The sequence below is a fragment of the Protobothrops mucrosquamatus genome, unplaced genomic scaffold (genome assembly GCF_001527695.2).
Source record: "Protobothrops mucrosquamatus isolate PMUCROS unplaced genomic scaffold, P.Mucros_1.0 scaffold749, whole genome shotgun sequence".
NCBI lineage: Eukaryota > Metazoa > Chordata > Lepidosauria > Squamata > Viperidae > Protobothrops > Protobothrops mucrosquamatus.
In genome coordinates this window covers 123,465-140,857 of record NW_015387020.1, presented here as the reverse complement: position 1 = coordinate 140,857, position 17,393 = coordinate 123,465, and the positions used below count along the sequence as shown (strand labels likewise).

At 38.6% G+C, this 17,393-nt stretch overlaps 1 protein-coding gene across 1 annotated transcript; it reads right to left on the bottom strand.

Moving 5' to 3' along the window:
- Positions 1-464: 464 nt before the first annotated feature.
- LOC107289688 (P2Y purinoceptor 8-like) lies at positions 465-1,570 on the bottom strand. Its single transcript, XM_029284592.1, has one exon. The coding sequence runs from the start codon at positions 1,542-1,544 to the stop codon at positions 489-491; it is 1,056 nt and encodes a 351-aa protein (XP_029140425.1). The 5' UTR covers positions 1,545-1,570; the 3' UTR covers positions 465-488.
- Positions 1,571-17,393: the final 15,823 nt, after the last annotated feature.

Here is a 17,393-nt window from a genome sequence, read left to right as displayed (position 1 = left end):
TCAGCAAGCGGACCTGACCTAGGGTGGATTTTATATTGGGTTTTTTAGGAATTTGAAAGACGCAACTCTAAATTTGGTTTAATTCGGTTTTAAGGGGGGGATTGTATATATGTTTTGGTTTTAAGTATGTTGTGCGCCGCCCTGAGTCCCGTCGGGAGAAGGGCGGCATATAAATTAAATTAAATAAATAAATAAAATATTGTTATGACAATTGTCAATTTTTTACCAATTCACACAATTTAGTAAGGCCTATCTATACAGAGCTTTTTCTAACTATCCTGTTTTTAAAAAGCATGTATTGTAGGAATGTAGTACATCAATCAGCTGCTACACCCTTTGATTATTAGTGCAATCCATGATGTTCTGAAAAAATGTATTTCAATAAGTCTCTGTTTCTAGATAACAAACTTTTCCGTTAAGAACAGATCCTTCAGTATGGACATCCATCAGTATGAATTGTTTATTTATTGTCATAAATACGTTTATTGTTAAATCTTTGGTGCTTCTTGTGCTGGCATGATTTGCATATCATGCTGTGAAAAAAATGGGCTTTCACTGAAATTTACTGCCACACACTTGCAGAGTTTCCTCTGTATTTTTTGTTGAAACTCTTTAGAACCAAAGTAATAAAGAAATGGGTCAAAACAGCAATTAAAGCTGGCTGTAGCAAGTGACAGTTTGTATTCCACATAAAATGATTTCTTTTGAAAAAGGAGGATATAATGGGTCACTGACATGACAATGTAAGGGATGTAACAAACAGTAATCAGGAACAGCAATGTTATGACAAAGTAGACAGTCTGCCTCTTGGTTTCTCTGAACTGAGAAGATGAATGGAGAAGTGTTACTATGATTGAGATGTAGCAAAACCCCATGATGATCAAGGGTAGGAAGAAAAATAGAAATAGCAGGGATCCAAAATAAACAATAAATTTTTCTGGGGAGCTAAACATTTCTTTTGGCAAAACATCAAAGCAGGTGACAATAGGGAGCTGCTGTAAGTGAATGGTGAGCTTATGCTGCATGAGAGGAAAAAGGGTGAGTAAAACCAAGGCCCATATGCCGATGCACACCAGGAAAGAGGCCCTAATTGGCTTTGCTGTTTTGTAGCGCAAGGGGTAGACAATGCCTACATATCGCTCTATGCTAAGGCTCATCATGGTTAAAACGGAGCAATGGAGGTTCCCATATGACAGAATGGTGACAATTTGACACAAGACATCTCCAAAAGGCCAATTATTTTCCTTTAAATGGTAGGCTATTTGAAAGGGGAGGACAAAACCATAGAGCAAGTCGGCAATGTTTAAATTAATGCAAAATATAATGGTAGGAGTCCAAGGCCTTGAACACCAACAAAGGAACCACAAGGAGATTAAATTGAGAGGAATGCTGATACTGCAGTTGAACATGAAGAGGGCTGGCAAAATTGTCTGCATCACGTAGTTCTGAAGTGCAGTCAGTGTGGCATTGGTCACATTTCTGGGACTGTTTAGATGTGACATCACAAATTCTGATGTGATGGCAAAGGAGACATTCTGAACCATCTTTCTTCTGAAAATTAGTCGAGCGTCAGTTCTAGATTTAAGAAGGAGAAATACAGGCTGGTGAAGAAGTAACCTTTTGCTGCAACATATAAATATTAATATTTCTTAATTAAATATTAATATTTAATAAACACAAATATTTCTTCTTCAATTCTTCACTGATTACGTCTGAAAGCAAAATCTATTATGATCTCCTTGCTTCAGTATTTTTACTTGAAAGGAGGAAGATTTGTTCTTGCAGCAATAGAAGTTTTAAATGCCAAAATTACATCTCAAATTTTATATGGAGCTTTGATTTGGATGACATTGTGCTAATAGCACAACTGCAAGTGAACATTTTAAGATGTCTTTTAAGTGTCCCAAGCTGTATTCCAAATTCTGCTATTCCCTTGGAAACTGGACAATGACCTTTGATAATAAAGCCTTGGTTAAGCACCATTTTTGGTTACAAAGGTATGGAAGGAAATTCCAAATGAATCTTTTTTAGATATGTGATTGAAACAGATGACTCAAAAGAATAATCAAATTTATAGTGATCCTGATTATTTATTCCCCAGGTTTGACAATTCATTATATCAAAGATAATTCAGTTCAGGAATTAATAGCCAAAGCCAAAGTATCATATTCACCTGCAACATCTAGAATTAATTATAGACATACTTTTCAACTCTCTAAACATTTACATAGTATATATTAAAACATTTTCAAAATTTCAGATTAAAACCAAATTAGATATGTTGCCATTAAATAAGGTATGTGGTAGATTTTTTAAAAAACCCATCTCTCAAAGATTTTGTCCCTGTAATGGTACTGATCCTGCAATGGTGGATTATATTTTATTGCATTGTGAATTTTATAAGAGTCTTCAGCAGGAAGACATCTTGCCTATTTTAAAATTTAAACCAGTACAAGTATGTAATTTCTGAATATGTAAACATTTTATTTGCAGATGAAAATCCTAAAACAGATTTTTAACACTGGATACTAAAAAGATATACCGGTAACTATGTCTTTTTAGATATTCAAAGGACCACATTTTACTTTTGACCTGTGTTCTGTTAATGGGACTTAAAAAGCAGTCTAGGGCAGGGCAAACATATAGACATAGCTAGCACAACACCTGCATTTGATTTAATTTTAAATTACTTTAAATTAAAATATCAAGATATTTACTCCTTATTATGTCATGCTTTTTCTCTCTTTTTTTTTAGAATTTTCAATGTTAGAGCAATTTGAAGAAGGATTGGAGGGGGTGGGACTACCCCCAAACCTTCAAAGGCCACAAACCTTAGAAGGTGACCTGAAGCCTCAGGGTGTGCACCTGAGTATTAGATTAGTTTGAGTTTAACTGTGATGTTACAAGCTCAATTGCAGGTCATAATCCAAAAAATTAAAAAAGTTATTATGGGGACGGATGGATGGACAAATGGATAGATAGATGATAGATGATGGATGGATATACAGTAGATCACCCTAAAAATATAGTCAGAATATCAGCTGCTATGGTGTGATCAATGCACAATGCATACAAAAACAGGTAGAGCTTTCATTGAACTGTAATCGGCACCATCTTGATTTTGTAAAATCACATTCTGAAGCATTCTGAATGTGTATGGATGTGGGTATATGTTATATATACATAACAAAACAACAGTGTTAATTCAAGGGTATATGTCACCCCTAGGCCACATTGATTGATGGTGCCATCTCCTTCCAATATAGAAGAATATTATTTGTTTGTTTGTTTATTTGGTCCATCACTTTCAATGTAAGATTTGCATTTTTGGAGTGATTTTGAAGGAGGGATAGTATTGTTACCTCCTAAACTTGGGTCCCTAGGCCAGGGTCTATTTGTGCTTAGGTTAAAGACAGCCCTTTATATGGGAAACAGCTAAGGAGACATTTAAACATTTGAATTATTTTTACCAGAATATGGTGTGCATTTTTTCCTGTTTTTTCCTCCCAAAATATAATTGCACTTCTTAAATTGCTGAATTAATTCATGGATTGCATAGAGAGCTTTGGCTATTGGTATTTTGGAAATGAAATGAGGTATGCAGGAATAATTAATGAGCTTATTATATGGTATGAAAAATCAGTAGATGTAGGAAGAAGCACAATAGCCATTGTAGCAGCCTGAAGCTGTAGAAGGACAGGAGATGCGGAACCACAGCTTCTACATACAGTGGCAGATACAGTGGCAGGAGGCTAATACAGATAATCATTGACTTAGACCAGAATTAGAACTAGAATTTCTGTTATAAGTGATTGAGATCATAAGTCAAGTTGGACCTGATTTTATTAAAATGTTTATGGTGTCATTAAGTGAATCACTACAGTTGTTAAGCAAATCATGCAGTCATTAAGTGAATCCAGCTTCCACAATGGATGTTTTATGCTGGAAATTGCAAAAAAAGGCCAAAAAGTGCGATTACATGACTGCTGGATGCTGCAAACAGCTGTAAATGTGAGCTGGTTGCCAAGCATCCCAACTGTGTTATGTGACTGGGGGTGGTGTGACAGATGTTAAGTGTGTGTACAAGTCATAAGTCTCTTTTTCCAAAGCTGTAATAACATTGAACCATAATTCAATGAGTGACTGTAAATCAAGAGATTTCTGCATAACTACACATAAATATATATCTAGATGAACTATTGTCTCTACGTACGTTTTAGATGCCTGTTGAAGTAGTTTATGTGTTCCCATATATTCTGAAGTAGAGCTCCAATATTTCCTGTCTATGCTATCTGTGACTTTTGGAAGTACAGGTAGTCCCTGACTTACAACAGTTCATTTAGTGACCGTTCAACGTTACAACACTGAAAACAGTGACTTCTGATGGTTTTTCACACTTATGACGTTGCAGCATCTCCATGATCACATGATCAAAATTCAGATACTTAGCAACTGACTCATATTTATGACAGTTGCAGGGTCCCAGGGTCATGTGATCCCCTTTTGTGACTTTCTTCAGAAAGCAAAGTCAATGGGGAAGCCAGATTCACTTAACAACCATGTTACTAATTGAATAACTGCAGTGATTCACTTAATATCTATGGCAAGAAAGTTCATACAATGGGGAAGAAATCACTTAACAACTGTCTTGCTTAGCAACAGAAATTTTGGGCTCAATTGTGGTTATAAGTCGAGAACTAGATATAGTAGTCAGAGGTTTTGGAGAACACCAGAAGTTTTCTAATTTCACTCCAGATTACATTCTAGTTTTCAAAAAGATTTCCATGACCCTTCAATAAAAATGGAAATATACTTTTAAAAAAATAGAAAAATTGAAATAGTTTTGTAAGAATGCCTACATGGAAAAAATAGAAAAAGAACTGATATAGTCTCATGCAGGGCTGACTCATACGTTGTCAACTACTGAAAAGAAAATTCACATGAGGTTACACATGCTTCATTCTGTATTCCTCTTTTGATTTGCTTGCTTGCCCATTGTATCCAAAATTAGAAACTGAATGACTGCAACAAACAGTGATGATTTACCCTTTATCTAGATATGAGTAATCTGTAGCATTTAAGTTTTGCTTAATTGCAACTCATCCTTTGTCAGCATTGCCAAAAATGATGAAAAAGTCCTAAGAATCAGTGTTTGAAGAGCCACAGGTTCCTACCTTCTATCTCTATCAGCTCTAAGCAAAGGCTGTCTGTTCAACCTTTATGTATAAAATATGACTGTATTCATCTGTTATCTTTTAGCTTTTGCTCTTTAGATGTACCATCTGTTATGGTGAGATTTCAAGCTTTGCTGCATAGCATGAAGGAAAACAGGCTGTCTTTCCAACAACCATGAAAAATTATTTAGACATAATGCTTCTTCGTAACAAAGGTGCAGAGTGGCACCCTTCAATCTACTGAGTAGTATGTGGGCAATGATGTAGGTGACTCAGATGCTATGTTAGCTATGACTTGTGGAACTATAGGTTATCCTCCACTTACAACCACAATTGGGACCAGATTTCTACTTGAAAGTCATTACAGTCATAAATCAAGTCTCCACATAACTGGACCTAATTTTGTAACATTTTTGCAATGGTTGTTAAGCAAATCATTTTGTGATGTTATTAAGCAAACAATTCAGTCATAAGTGTGAACCCATTTTCCAAAATAGGTGGTGTTTTTTGTCAGAAACTCTCATAAAAGAATCATAAAACACGGTTATGCGATTGTGGGATGCTACAACTGGTTGTAAAGGCAAGCCGGTTGCCAAGTGCCCAAAATATGCTAACCTGACCATAGGGAGGAGGGAAGGGCACAACATTTTACAATAGCCAGAAGTGCTTTATTGTCCACAATGCACCTGTTCCAGGCCCACTGTAATTCTGAATGGCTGTTAAGCAAGCAGTCATAAATCCAGGACTACCTATAAAGATAATACAGGTAGTCCTTGACTTATAACCACAATTGAGCCAAAATTTATGTTGCTAAGTAAGACATTTGTTAAGTGAGTTTTGCCCCATTTTATGACTTGCCACAATTGTTGAGTGAATCACTGCAGTTGTTAAAGTTAGTAACACGGTTGTTGAGCAACTCTGACTTCCCCATTGACTTTGCTTGTCAGAAAGTCACAAAAGCTGATCACATGACTCTGAGATACCGTCATAAATATGAACCAGTTGCCAAGCATCTGAATTTTGATCACATGACCATGGAGATACTGCAAGAGTCATAAGTGTGAAAAATGGTCAGAAGTCACTTTTTTCAATGCTGTTGTAACTTTGAAGAGTCACTGACTAAACGAACTGTTGTAAATCGAGGACTACCTGTAAGCACAATCTGCAAATGAATCAGCATCTCTGTGTTCCTCCCTTCTTATCATAAAATGGGAAATGCATAAAAATGGTAGAGTAACCATCCAAATAAGCTTACATATATACCTTGCTATACCTTTTGTGGGTGATGCAAAGCATAGAGAAACAGTAAGCAGTACTAAGCAAAGAGAAAAAGCAAAAAATTCTAATGACATCTAGTTTATACCACCCCTGTCTTTCTGTCTTACTTTGGGAGATTCTCAAAAACTGCATCCATTTCTCGCTCAGTATTCTCCTTCTTTCAATCCATTTGCATTTCCTTAAGTATTTGTTTTGTAAATCATTTCTCATCCATTCTCTATAAACCACGTCACGTAATGTAACTTTTTAAAAAATAAAAATAAAACAAGGCTTAACCTAATTTAACTGAATACAGATAATCTTCGACTTACGACCATAGTTGAGTCCAAAATTTCTGTTGTTAACTGAGACATTTGTTAAGTGAATTTTGCCTCATTTTACAACCTTTCTTGCCACTGTTGTTAAGTGAATCAGTGAAGTTGTTAAGTTAGTAACATGGCTGCTAAATGAATCTGGCTTCTCCATTGACTTTGCTTGTCAGAAGGTCGCAAAAGGGGATCACATGACCCTGGGACACTGCAACTATCATAAATATGAGTCAGTTGCCAAGCACCTGGATTTTGATCATGTGGCCATGGGGATGCTGGAATGGTCGTATGTGTGAAAACTGGTCATAAGTCACCTTTTTCAGTGCCGTTATAACTTCGAATGGTCAATAAACCAACAGTTGTAAGTAAGGACTACCTATATAAATTTTATAAATGAATGAATGAATGAATGAATGAAAGAAAGAAAGAAAGAAAGAAAGAAAGAAAGAAAGAAAGAAAGAAAGAAAGAAAGAAAGAAAGAAAGAAAGAGAAAAGCATTAAACCCTGATTCCATCCATGTGTGTGACTTGGCTCCACAAACTTTTTTTCATTGCTGCACCTAACTATTCTTAAAATCTTTTTCTTTATCAAGTACAGTAATGTTACATATCTTCTTTTCCATATATATTTCAGAAGGGGGGTATAAATTATTTCTTTTATGTATGCATTCTATAGGGTTCCAGATTAAAAATCTGGGGAAACCCTATTAATTGTTAATATTTAATTCCTATACAGAAATTCTAACTATATTTTTAAATAAGTAACTTGTATTATTGGGGTATTGTATTATTATTATTAGAACTTATGTAATAGGAAGGCTAGAACATAGTGTGAGAACAAGGGTAGTGGGGTACACTGCTTGTATGGCTTGTTGTTTATTTGCTGAGCTCAGTATGATTATGACATGTTTTGGAAATATTAAGAAATCACTCAATTTTCCTGTTATTGTTACATGCAAAAACAAAACAAATGAAAAGAAAAAAATAAAAACGGGAACTAAGTTGTTGTGTTGTACATGGCATTGGGACATCATCTTTCTTCACACTATTTTACTAAGAATGGATAAGTATTCCATACCTCCATGAGTGAACTATAGATTTACTTGTCCCAAGGGATTCAAAAACTTTCAGAGAGAACATTGAACTAATTAGCACTCTTATTCACTTCCTATTACAGAGCACTTCTTTCCAAATTTTCCAAATACCAAAGGTCAGGGCCCATAATCAAAGTCAGTCTTCATAAACGATTTATTAGATAAATCTCTCTAAACAGATTGCCATTTTCTTGTAAACACCTGCTTACTCATTTGATACTCATTTAAACATCCCTAAGTACACATGTCGATGAAGTTCTCAGTCATCCAGGTAGAGCTGTCTGGAACTTGAGTCTTGGCAGCAGGACCTCTTTTCTTTTTGGTTTGAAACATTTTGCTGCTTATCAAAGTAAGACTACTTGGATAAGCAGCAAAATGTTTCAAACAAAAAAGGAAAGAAGTCCAGTTGCCTTGATTCAACTTCCAGATTCCTATGTACAGTAACATTTTCTTAAGAAAATTAATAAAACATATTATGATTGGCCTGAACAGTGTGGTGGCCCTGGGGTGACAGTTGAGAATTCAGTCCTCCCATTCAGAAGGTTGAGCGTTCAATCCTAGGTAATGGCAGATATTTCTTTCTCAGGGTGCAAAGAGAAAATATCTGCTGCATATGCTATGTGGGCATCAAGGAAGGCATCCTACCCATAAATGCTCATCTCCATTCAGTTGCTCCAATTCTACCCCAAATTAAGAGATTACAGGATTGTAAAAAGGAAAAGATTGGCCTATGGAGCCTTCCCTTCCCTTTCTTCTAACCAAAGATTTTCAAAACTGTGTTTAATCAGTCAGCACCTACAAGAAAGTCTGAAAGTAACTTTTGATCCATAATTATACAAGTGGAGAGCTCTCTAGCTCCAAATGGTTGGATGCCCTGGAGAAACTGAAGTACAAAGAGAAGAACACTCTGTTCAGAGAAACACCACTATTGCAGGAAGATCCTGATCAAACCTCAGATGATTAGTAGATAAGATTACTAACAAAATCAACAGGAAGACTGAAGCAGATACTTCAGGTGAAACATTTGAAGCCTCAAGATTTTTATTCTGCTTTTCTGCTGAAAACAGTCCTTTCGGTGCTATGAGCTAACAAGAATGTATTGCGTGACCTAGAAAAGCAAATTATAAAAAAACTTAGACTAAGAAATCCAGTAGTAGTAAGAACTCAAGCTTAATCACATGTTTAGCAGAATAGCTAGGTTGATACAGGTGCCCCAAAGAAAAACATTTAAGACATTGTGTGTCCTTCCATAGCTTATAGCAGGGCTTTTCAACCTTTTCACCAATTGTACCACTTTTAGGATATGGCAATATTCGAATACCACCTAGCAAGGTGTCAAAAACTTGATGATAAACAAAAAACAAAAAACCTTTTGAAAGTTGCAATTGCACTGAAATAACTTATGACCATTTTTCACATTTATGACCATTGCAGCATGCCCAGGGTCATGTGATTTATATTTGGATGCTTGGCAACTGATTCATATTTATGATGGTCACAGTGTCCAAGGGTCATGTGATCTCCTTTTGCAACCTTTTGACAAGCAAAGTCAATGGCAGGGCTGCTGGTGGCCAAGTGCTAAGGCAGGACTTCCCTCCCTCCCTCTTTCTCATTCCCATCTCCTTCTGAAGGAAGAATTTGAACCCCCCCCCCCCCCTATTTTCTCTCCTCCATATATTCATCAAACAAGGAAAAGCCTCCAGAGACAGAAAAGACAAGCTGCTGAGTGAACTAGCTTAAAAAGGCACATTCCCCTTTAAGAATTAGCTACTGGCTAGAAAGGAAAGTTAAGCAGCCGGCACTTAAGGAAGAAAAAAAATGTAGTAAGTACTGGCTGCAGGCTAAGGCAGCCTTGCCAAATGGCTCCATTCTTAAGTAAAGGCAAAATCCATTCAGGAGAAAAATACTTCAAAATCCCTTGCAACAAAACTTACAGCTAACAATAGCAGAGCAATAGAAGCTAACAGCAGCCATCAGCCAAATAGAAATTGCCAAACACTCCTTAAGAACAGAAAGCCCACATTGCACAAATCCCAGGACTTCAAAGTCACAAAAGCACATAAGAATCCTTCCACTCTCCATCTCCCTGCCTCACCTCCAGCCATTGCTGCCTTTTTTCACTCCTCTTGGAGGGTGACCCCTCCCCCACTGCATTTATTGCCTGTTTGCTGCTGCCAGCACAGGTGGCTGCCACAGCAGTTGTAGATCAGCTCATGGCCAGCCTGCTTGATCGCCTCTCCTCTCCCCCCACCCTCCTCCTCCTCCTCCTTCTTTCCCTTCAGTGCAGCTAGAGCTGACTCTGCCTCCTCCCAAGGCTGCTGCTTTTTTTTCTCTCCCTCTTCCACCCAAACTGCCTCCTTTTATAGCCTCTTCTGTCTCTGTCCCCCTCCTCCTTTCTCATGGGGGAGGGTGAGCAAGAAATGAGCCTGGGGCCTTTGCCTTGCCCCAGCAACTCTGCTGCTGCAGAGGACTCTCTCACAGTAAGTCCTTGCCTGCGCTGGCTCTTTCCCTCCCCCACTACACTTGGCTAGGCAGGGCTGCGTACCACCTGCCATTTGTTAATATACCACAAGTGTTGCGCGTACCACCGGTTGAAAAACCCTGGCTTATAGGACTTTCCATAGCCTATAAGACCATTCCATTTATTAGGTCCATGCAATTATTCAGTAAAATGCTTTGAAGTACTATTCGAACCATAGCCTGGATGAAGGTTTGGTTTCTTTGAGGTCTTCCTCTGGATCAGGGGTGTCAAAACTCAATTTCATTGAGGGCCGCATCAGCATTGCAGTTGCCCTCGGGGGGCCAGGTGGATGTGGCCAGAGTGGGTGCAGCCTACTGGGTGGGTGTGGATGGAGTGGGTGTGGCCTACTGGGTGGGCGTGGCCAGTTCTACATCATTCACATCAAGGGTGCCTCTGGGGGCCTGGGCAGGAGTGGGACAGATCTGAGGGTCTCTGGCAGAAAGGGGTGGGACCAGGGCAAGTGCAAAGGCATGGTCCACTGGAGGAGCCTCACTGTTCCTCTCAGGCCATGCGGGGGGGGGGGCTCGATGGTGGTGCGTGCTGCCGGGAGCCCTAGACAGCAGAGGTCAAATGCCCAGCTTGGTGCACCCACGGCACCAAGCCCAGCTGCACTTCCCCAAGGGGACGCCCAGCTGCACTTACCTCCTCCTCAAGGCTGATGCTGCTGTGCTTGCTCTCCTTACCCAGGTTGCTCATGATGGGTACGAGGGCAAAGTCAGAGGGAGGCCCATTCCCTCTCCATGGGAGGAGACCCGCTTTGTATCCAAAGCTTCCTTAGCAATAGGATGGGAGACCCCCAGGATAGCCCAGGAGGAAGGGGCAAGGGGATGGTGAAAGGGCAGCAGGGCAGGACTAAGGCAGGACTTCCCTCAGACCCTCCCTCTCCTCCTTTCCTTCTTTCCTTCCTTCCTAAGTAGAGTGGTGGGAAAATATTTGAGATGAGGGAGGGAGAAAAACAGGCAAGAAATGCAGCTGGGGAGGTGTCACCCTTCATGAGGAATGAAGAAATGCACCATCGCCTGGAAACGGCCAGCACATGGCCCTCACCTACTCTGGGGGCTCTGGGGGAGGGGATGCCATGAGCAGCGTGAGAGTCAACGTTACCTGCACAATGCCGTCCAGCCCCCAGCCTGCCCGGTTTCGGCAGGCAGTGAGGCACTCTCCTCACAGCGCCAAGAAGCTGAGCCAGATGGCGCGAATCTGAAAAGAAGCGTAATGTTGCCCAGCCCCCAGCCTGCCCGGTTTCGGCAGGCAGCGGGGCGCTTTCCTCACAGTGCTGAGAGATTGAGCCAGGCGGTGCGAAGCTCGCCAGCTTTGTACCTTGCTGCCTGCTGAAACTGGGCAGGCTGGGGACTAGGCAGTATTCCACTTCTCATCAGATTCGCACCACCCGGCTCAGCTCTTGGCGCTGTGAGGAGAGTGCCCTGCTGCCTGCTGAAACTGGGCAGGCTGGGAGCTAAGCGGCCTCGCGTTTCTTTTGGGATTTGTGCCACCTGGCTCAGCCTCTTGGCGCTGTGAGGAGAGCGCCCCGCTGCCTGCCGAAACCCCTCCCCCAGAGCCCATCAAGCCGGATATGTGAAGTAGGCGAGGGCCATTTGCTGGCCACTTCCAGGCGATGGTGCATTTCTTCATTCCTCACAAAGGGTGACACTTCCCCAGCATGCACCCAGGGGGTGGGGCCGACACGGCAGGGGCTGGTTCCTCGCTGTTTCCAGATGGCCTTGTGGAGCTAAGACTGAATGCGTTTCAGCATAGATGGCCACCACAAAATTTAACATTGGCTCCCGGCCGGCCTGGGCCAGGGCCAAGGCAGCGGGGGCCGTTCCCTCACTGTTTCCAGGATGGCATCCGGCCCCCGGGCCTTGTGTTTGACATGTCTGCTGTAGATTACTAGACATGCATGTGGCTGCCAGTGATTTACATAGGTCAGGGCTCTTCCGAATGAGCTACACCGATATAACATTTGCTAACATTTGCTGCCCCACCTATCCTGCTTCCAAATTGTATACTGTCCAGAGTCCCTTCTTATGAGATGTGTGGCTACATAAATCGGATTAATAAACAATAAGTAAATAAAACAAGTCATATAAATGGTGCCATATTGTGTGCATTAACAACAGGGATTGGCAGATTCCCCTCAGCTTTGCTTCCCTCCATTTTTCTCAAACATCATCAGCTAAAAGGAAAACATCTGCCTCACTGTCCTTAAGGTGACTGATGACTATATCTGCTGGTCTAATAAGTTAAAACTTCCTTCCTCACCAGCCCCATGCCACCTTAAGGACAGTGAGGCAGATATTTTCCTTCTAGCTGGTTAAAACTTCTGTCAATGGTAAAAATGTTGTTTGTGGGCACATTCAAAGAAATCCAAATGAGACAGACAGAGAAAGAGAGAGAGAGAGAGAGAGAGAGAGAGAGAGAGAGAGAGAGAGAGAGAGAGAGGGAGAGGGAGAGAGAGAGGAAATTTATTGTTATATTAAATTTATATGCTGCCCATATCACTATCTTGAGTGACTTAGGTGGCTTACATAATATAGAACATACTATAAGTATAAAAATATTAAAAGCATTAAAATAAAGATTAACAACAATTAAATAAAGGGTTACAATATTTTCAAATAGCACTGATCCATGTCTGAAAGAAGCCTGTTGTTATCTGTTGTTATCTGCGGATAACCAGGCTTCCTTTGAAAGCATGTGTGCCAAATCAGACCTGGTGCTCAGACTTCTTTTGAACATGGATTTAGCATTATACCAAAACAGTTCATGTTTCAGCTCAGAGATGGACAAAGTTGTGACAGGAAGCAGCAGCAAGAGCACCATCTCTCTGTCTCTCCCACTTCATTTTCATTCCCACCAATGACACCTTTCATCAGCTGCCTTCACTTAAGGTCCCATTCTTTCCAAAGAATTAACAAACCCATAGCAATTTTTTCAGATCTTTAAACTAATTGTGCAATGATCATGTCCTTTCGCTTCCCTACCTTTTCACCCCCAAGTTTCTAACTACTGTTTTTTTAAAAATCTGATTTATTCAGAAAGCTATGGGATACTGAAAAAAACCTATTGTAATTATTGGTGTATATGCTTTAATATCCAGGACTAATTGGGGTGGGAGGGAATGAACAACAGGTATATTGTAGGAAATAGTATTTCTTTAGATCTGCAGCATAGCCTATAAAAATGTTGGTCCCAAAGACTGAGTTTTATGCAACAAAGGCTTGTTTCTGAATGAGCAAAAATGGCATATTTTGTGCAACTTAATTAGCAAAAGAGCTGTTTCATGCCTCCAAATTTTTAGTAAATAAGAGTATAGTAAATTTTCACATTGACATTTAGCGCTCAAATGTGGATTTGAAATTCTGGCAGTTGCAATTTCAAATATGTCTTGAAGTTGTTTGGTTGAAGAAACCTCCCACTGATAGATATGTAGATAAACAGAGAGACAGATATAATTGGATAAATAAGTTTGACTTATTAATGCCACAAACACAAGTACACATAAACTTGTGTGCTTAGACATGAATAACAGCTTTAGTAGCAATACATAATACACATTTTAAAGGATATCAATGTTCACTACACAATCTTATCTTTTAGACGTCTGAATGCCAAAGCAGCTTGCCTGTGTAACACAACTGAATTTTGCCATACAAATACTATGTAACATTTTAGCAATCAAAAGTAACATAAAACATTTTTTAAATCATTAAGCACTCAAAAGAGTAACAAGCTCACCTGTTTATTTATCTGCTTCTGACTCTGTAAAATTTTATAATGAAGTGTCTTGTATTGCACTATATACTTTATTGCAAAACGTCTACTTCCTTTCCTTTGTTATCACCTCCTCTTGTCCTAGAAAAAGAGAAGATCATGGATAAGAAGAACAACTTATTCAATGTCAACTTAAATTAGCACGGGTGGAAAGAATTATGCAGAGTGATTATATTTGAAGTAGGAAGGATAAAGACACAGTTTTATTTTATTTTCATATGAAAAGTTGCATTCTGCAAAGAAATACCATATACATATCAGGCATAATATAGTGACACACACACAGTATTTTTTTTAAAATAAATAAAAATTAATGACTATAGAAGGAATGGGGAATGGCTTTGAAGGAGGAAAAGCTGCTACCAAGATAATGGTAAGAGAAGCAGGGCTTAAGCTGTGCCATGAAATTAGTTGAGTAAACATCTCAGATAAATCTCTCCATTTTTTCCATGAAGATAAAGGGATGGAGGGGGAAGCACATTCAAACTTGCACGTTTGGTGTAAGTCCAAAAAGTTACACACTCTAATAAATCAATTCCATATAGGCCAGGACTAGTTTTATTTTGTTAGAATAACAGAACCTATAATCTCTACAGTGTTCTAAAAGCCTCAGTATACGTCTCAGTTTTTAGAATTTATAAAATGGTAGTTGATTTTCCTGCTGCAGTTTGGAAAGGGTTTCTAGAAAGATGCCTCCCACTGTCATTTTCTCCATTAGCTAAACTAGAGTAATAGTGCCCATAAATTCCTAGAATAAAGAAATGGTACTTAGAGCCTTCGTGTTGCTTTCAATAACAGAGGACAAATGAGCTAGTCCACAGTTCCCCCTATATTGTCCTAAAATGTGTATCAGTCCTTTAGATTGTGGTTTTTTCTGCTATTGTTATTTAAGTGGCACAAAAGAGCTTGTAATTAAAAAAAGCAAACAAATAGTGGAGTTTACTTTTTCTAGAGTAAAGACATAGTGGATGTAGTTCAAAAGTACTTTGGACTTCAAGAATACTGGTATTGAATAAGGCCTCAAAGATAGAATTTTCACAAAACAAAAAGTGAAGCGTTGAACTTTGAATCACTGAATTCTACAATTGCTAGCTATTCTATAAAAAATGTAACTTTTTTTTTAAAAAAAGAGTAGAGATTCTAATGAAAATGACTGATTTAGATGAATGGAAAGTTGAGGAAAAACTATTCATGAAGTATTGCTGTTTCAAAGAACAACTGATGATAATTAGGAAATTTCCAACTTTAGTTGGAAAATGATCCAGTGGAACAAGTCAATAAGTTTTGTTCCCTAATTTAAGAACTGCTGAGCAAGATGCTGGTTAATTTCTCTATAAGCCATAGCTGGAAGAATCTGGAAAGCTCTCAAATCCACAACACAGTGTGTGGACACCATGGGGTTGAACCTGAGGATCAGGGTGAGAAGGAAGAAAGATTAAACTTTTTGAAATTACTCACAAAAACTTCAGTTAGAATAGAGAACAAGAATAATGTTTATTAAAAACATGTGCTTACTAACTGATTACTGGGTAATGGAGTTCAGCCTTATATAGCCCAAAATGAAAGGGCATTGAATGTGAAACTTAATAGGCTGAATGAGATTTATTGATTAACTATTACTTTCATGATTATTGTTATTTTTAGTGATTATAAGTGTTTAATACTATATTAACTACTGTTATTTAATATTTGTACCCGGACGACAGTCCGCTTGCTAAAGAGTTGAATGACTACTGTACCTACCCTAACTCTATTTCCCAATCCTACCTAATACCCATACCGACTCTACCCCTAACCCTAACCCTTTCCTACCCTTATAAAACCTAATAAAATATAATAATAATAAAATATAATAATAATAAATGATTATGACAATAATCTATTCTACAAAGAAGGATGGAAGATAAGAGCCAGAATAATGTTTTCAAGTATGCTAAAGCAGCAACAAATTCTTTGGCTATCTCCAACATGGCTACCTTCTGCTCTTTATGAAAGATGGTAAAGGCTTCAGAGATATAAAGGAAACAAGGTGTGATAATTATTCTACATTACCTTAGTCTTCTCCAGTACAGGGAGTCAAAGTGATTAGATGAAATTAAACAAAAAGAAATCTAAATAAAGACCCCATTTGATGTAGTGAATAAGGTTCTAGACAATAAACACAGAAGCCAGATAGACAACTGTAGGCACGTCTCTCTCTCTTAGTTCAACCCTTCTCACAGAGTTGCTACTATATTGAAAATCGGAGGAGGAAGTGTTATCTTGAATGGTAAAAAAATAAAAGCAAGGTATAAATGTAATACATAAATAAAAGAAGAAAATGATAATAATCTTCATTATCATTATTTATTTATTAAATTTATATCCCATCCATCTCACTATCCAAAGTATGCAGATAGTCCTCAACTTACGACTACCAGTGGGACCAGTATTTCTGTTGCTAAGCAAGTGGATTAAGTGAGTTGCAACTAATTCTATAACCATTTTTTGCCACGGTTGTTAAGTGAATCACTCCAGTTGGTAAGTGAATCATGCAGTTGTTAGGTGAATCTGGCTTCTTCCATTGACTTTGTCAGAAGCCGGCTCGGAAGGTTGCAAATGATGATCGCATGACCCCAAGACTTTGCAATTGTTGTAAATACATGCCAACTGACAAGCATCCAAATTTTGATAATCCAATTATGATGATGCTGCAATTGTCCTAACTGTGAGAACCAGTTGTAAGTCACTTTTTTCAATGTCATTGTAACTTCAAATGATCACTAAATGTAAGTTGAAGACTTACAAAAAGGATCTAAGAGCTTTAGCTGATCACAAGCTAAATAGTAACTGCTTTTCCAAACTAAAGAATTATTTGATCAAAATGCCAAAATATACTATTTGATTTCTGATCTCATCTTTCCCAGTATAGAGTGGGTGAAGCTCTATGGAAAACTTTGAAAAGAAACAAGTGAAGTAGTGATGCCTGTCTGGCCTCAAATGAGTTAGAAAGCACTCCAAATCATTCCATTCTTCATTAAATCTTAATTGTCTACCATCCAAGCACTTTTTGTTGTTTATTCAATGAATTGCTTTCAGCTCCTCATATTTCAATTGATATAATTTTAGTTAGTAACTTATCTGAATTCTTGTAGGTTCGTACATGTGTCATTAGTGATAATATCTATATACATTCTCTTCTGTCAGACTCTTTTTTGATTGCCTTCAGTTCTTTTCAAATATTGGAAACTTCTTCAATAACTTTT

Coding starts and splice junctions, on each gene's coding strand:
- LOC107289688 (XM_029284592.1), bottom strand. CDS start 1,544: ATGGTTCAGAATGTCTCCTTTGCCATCACATCAGAATTTGTGATGTCA.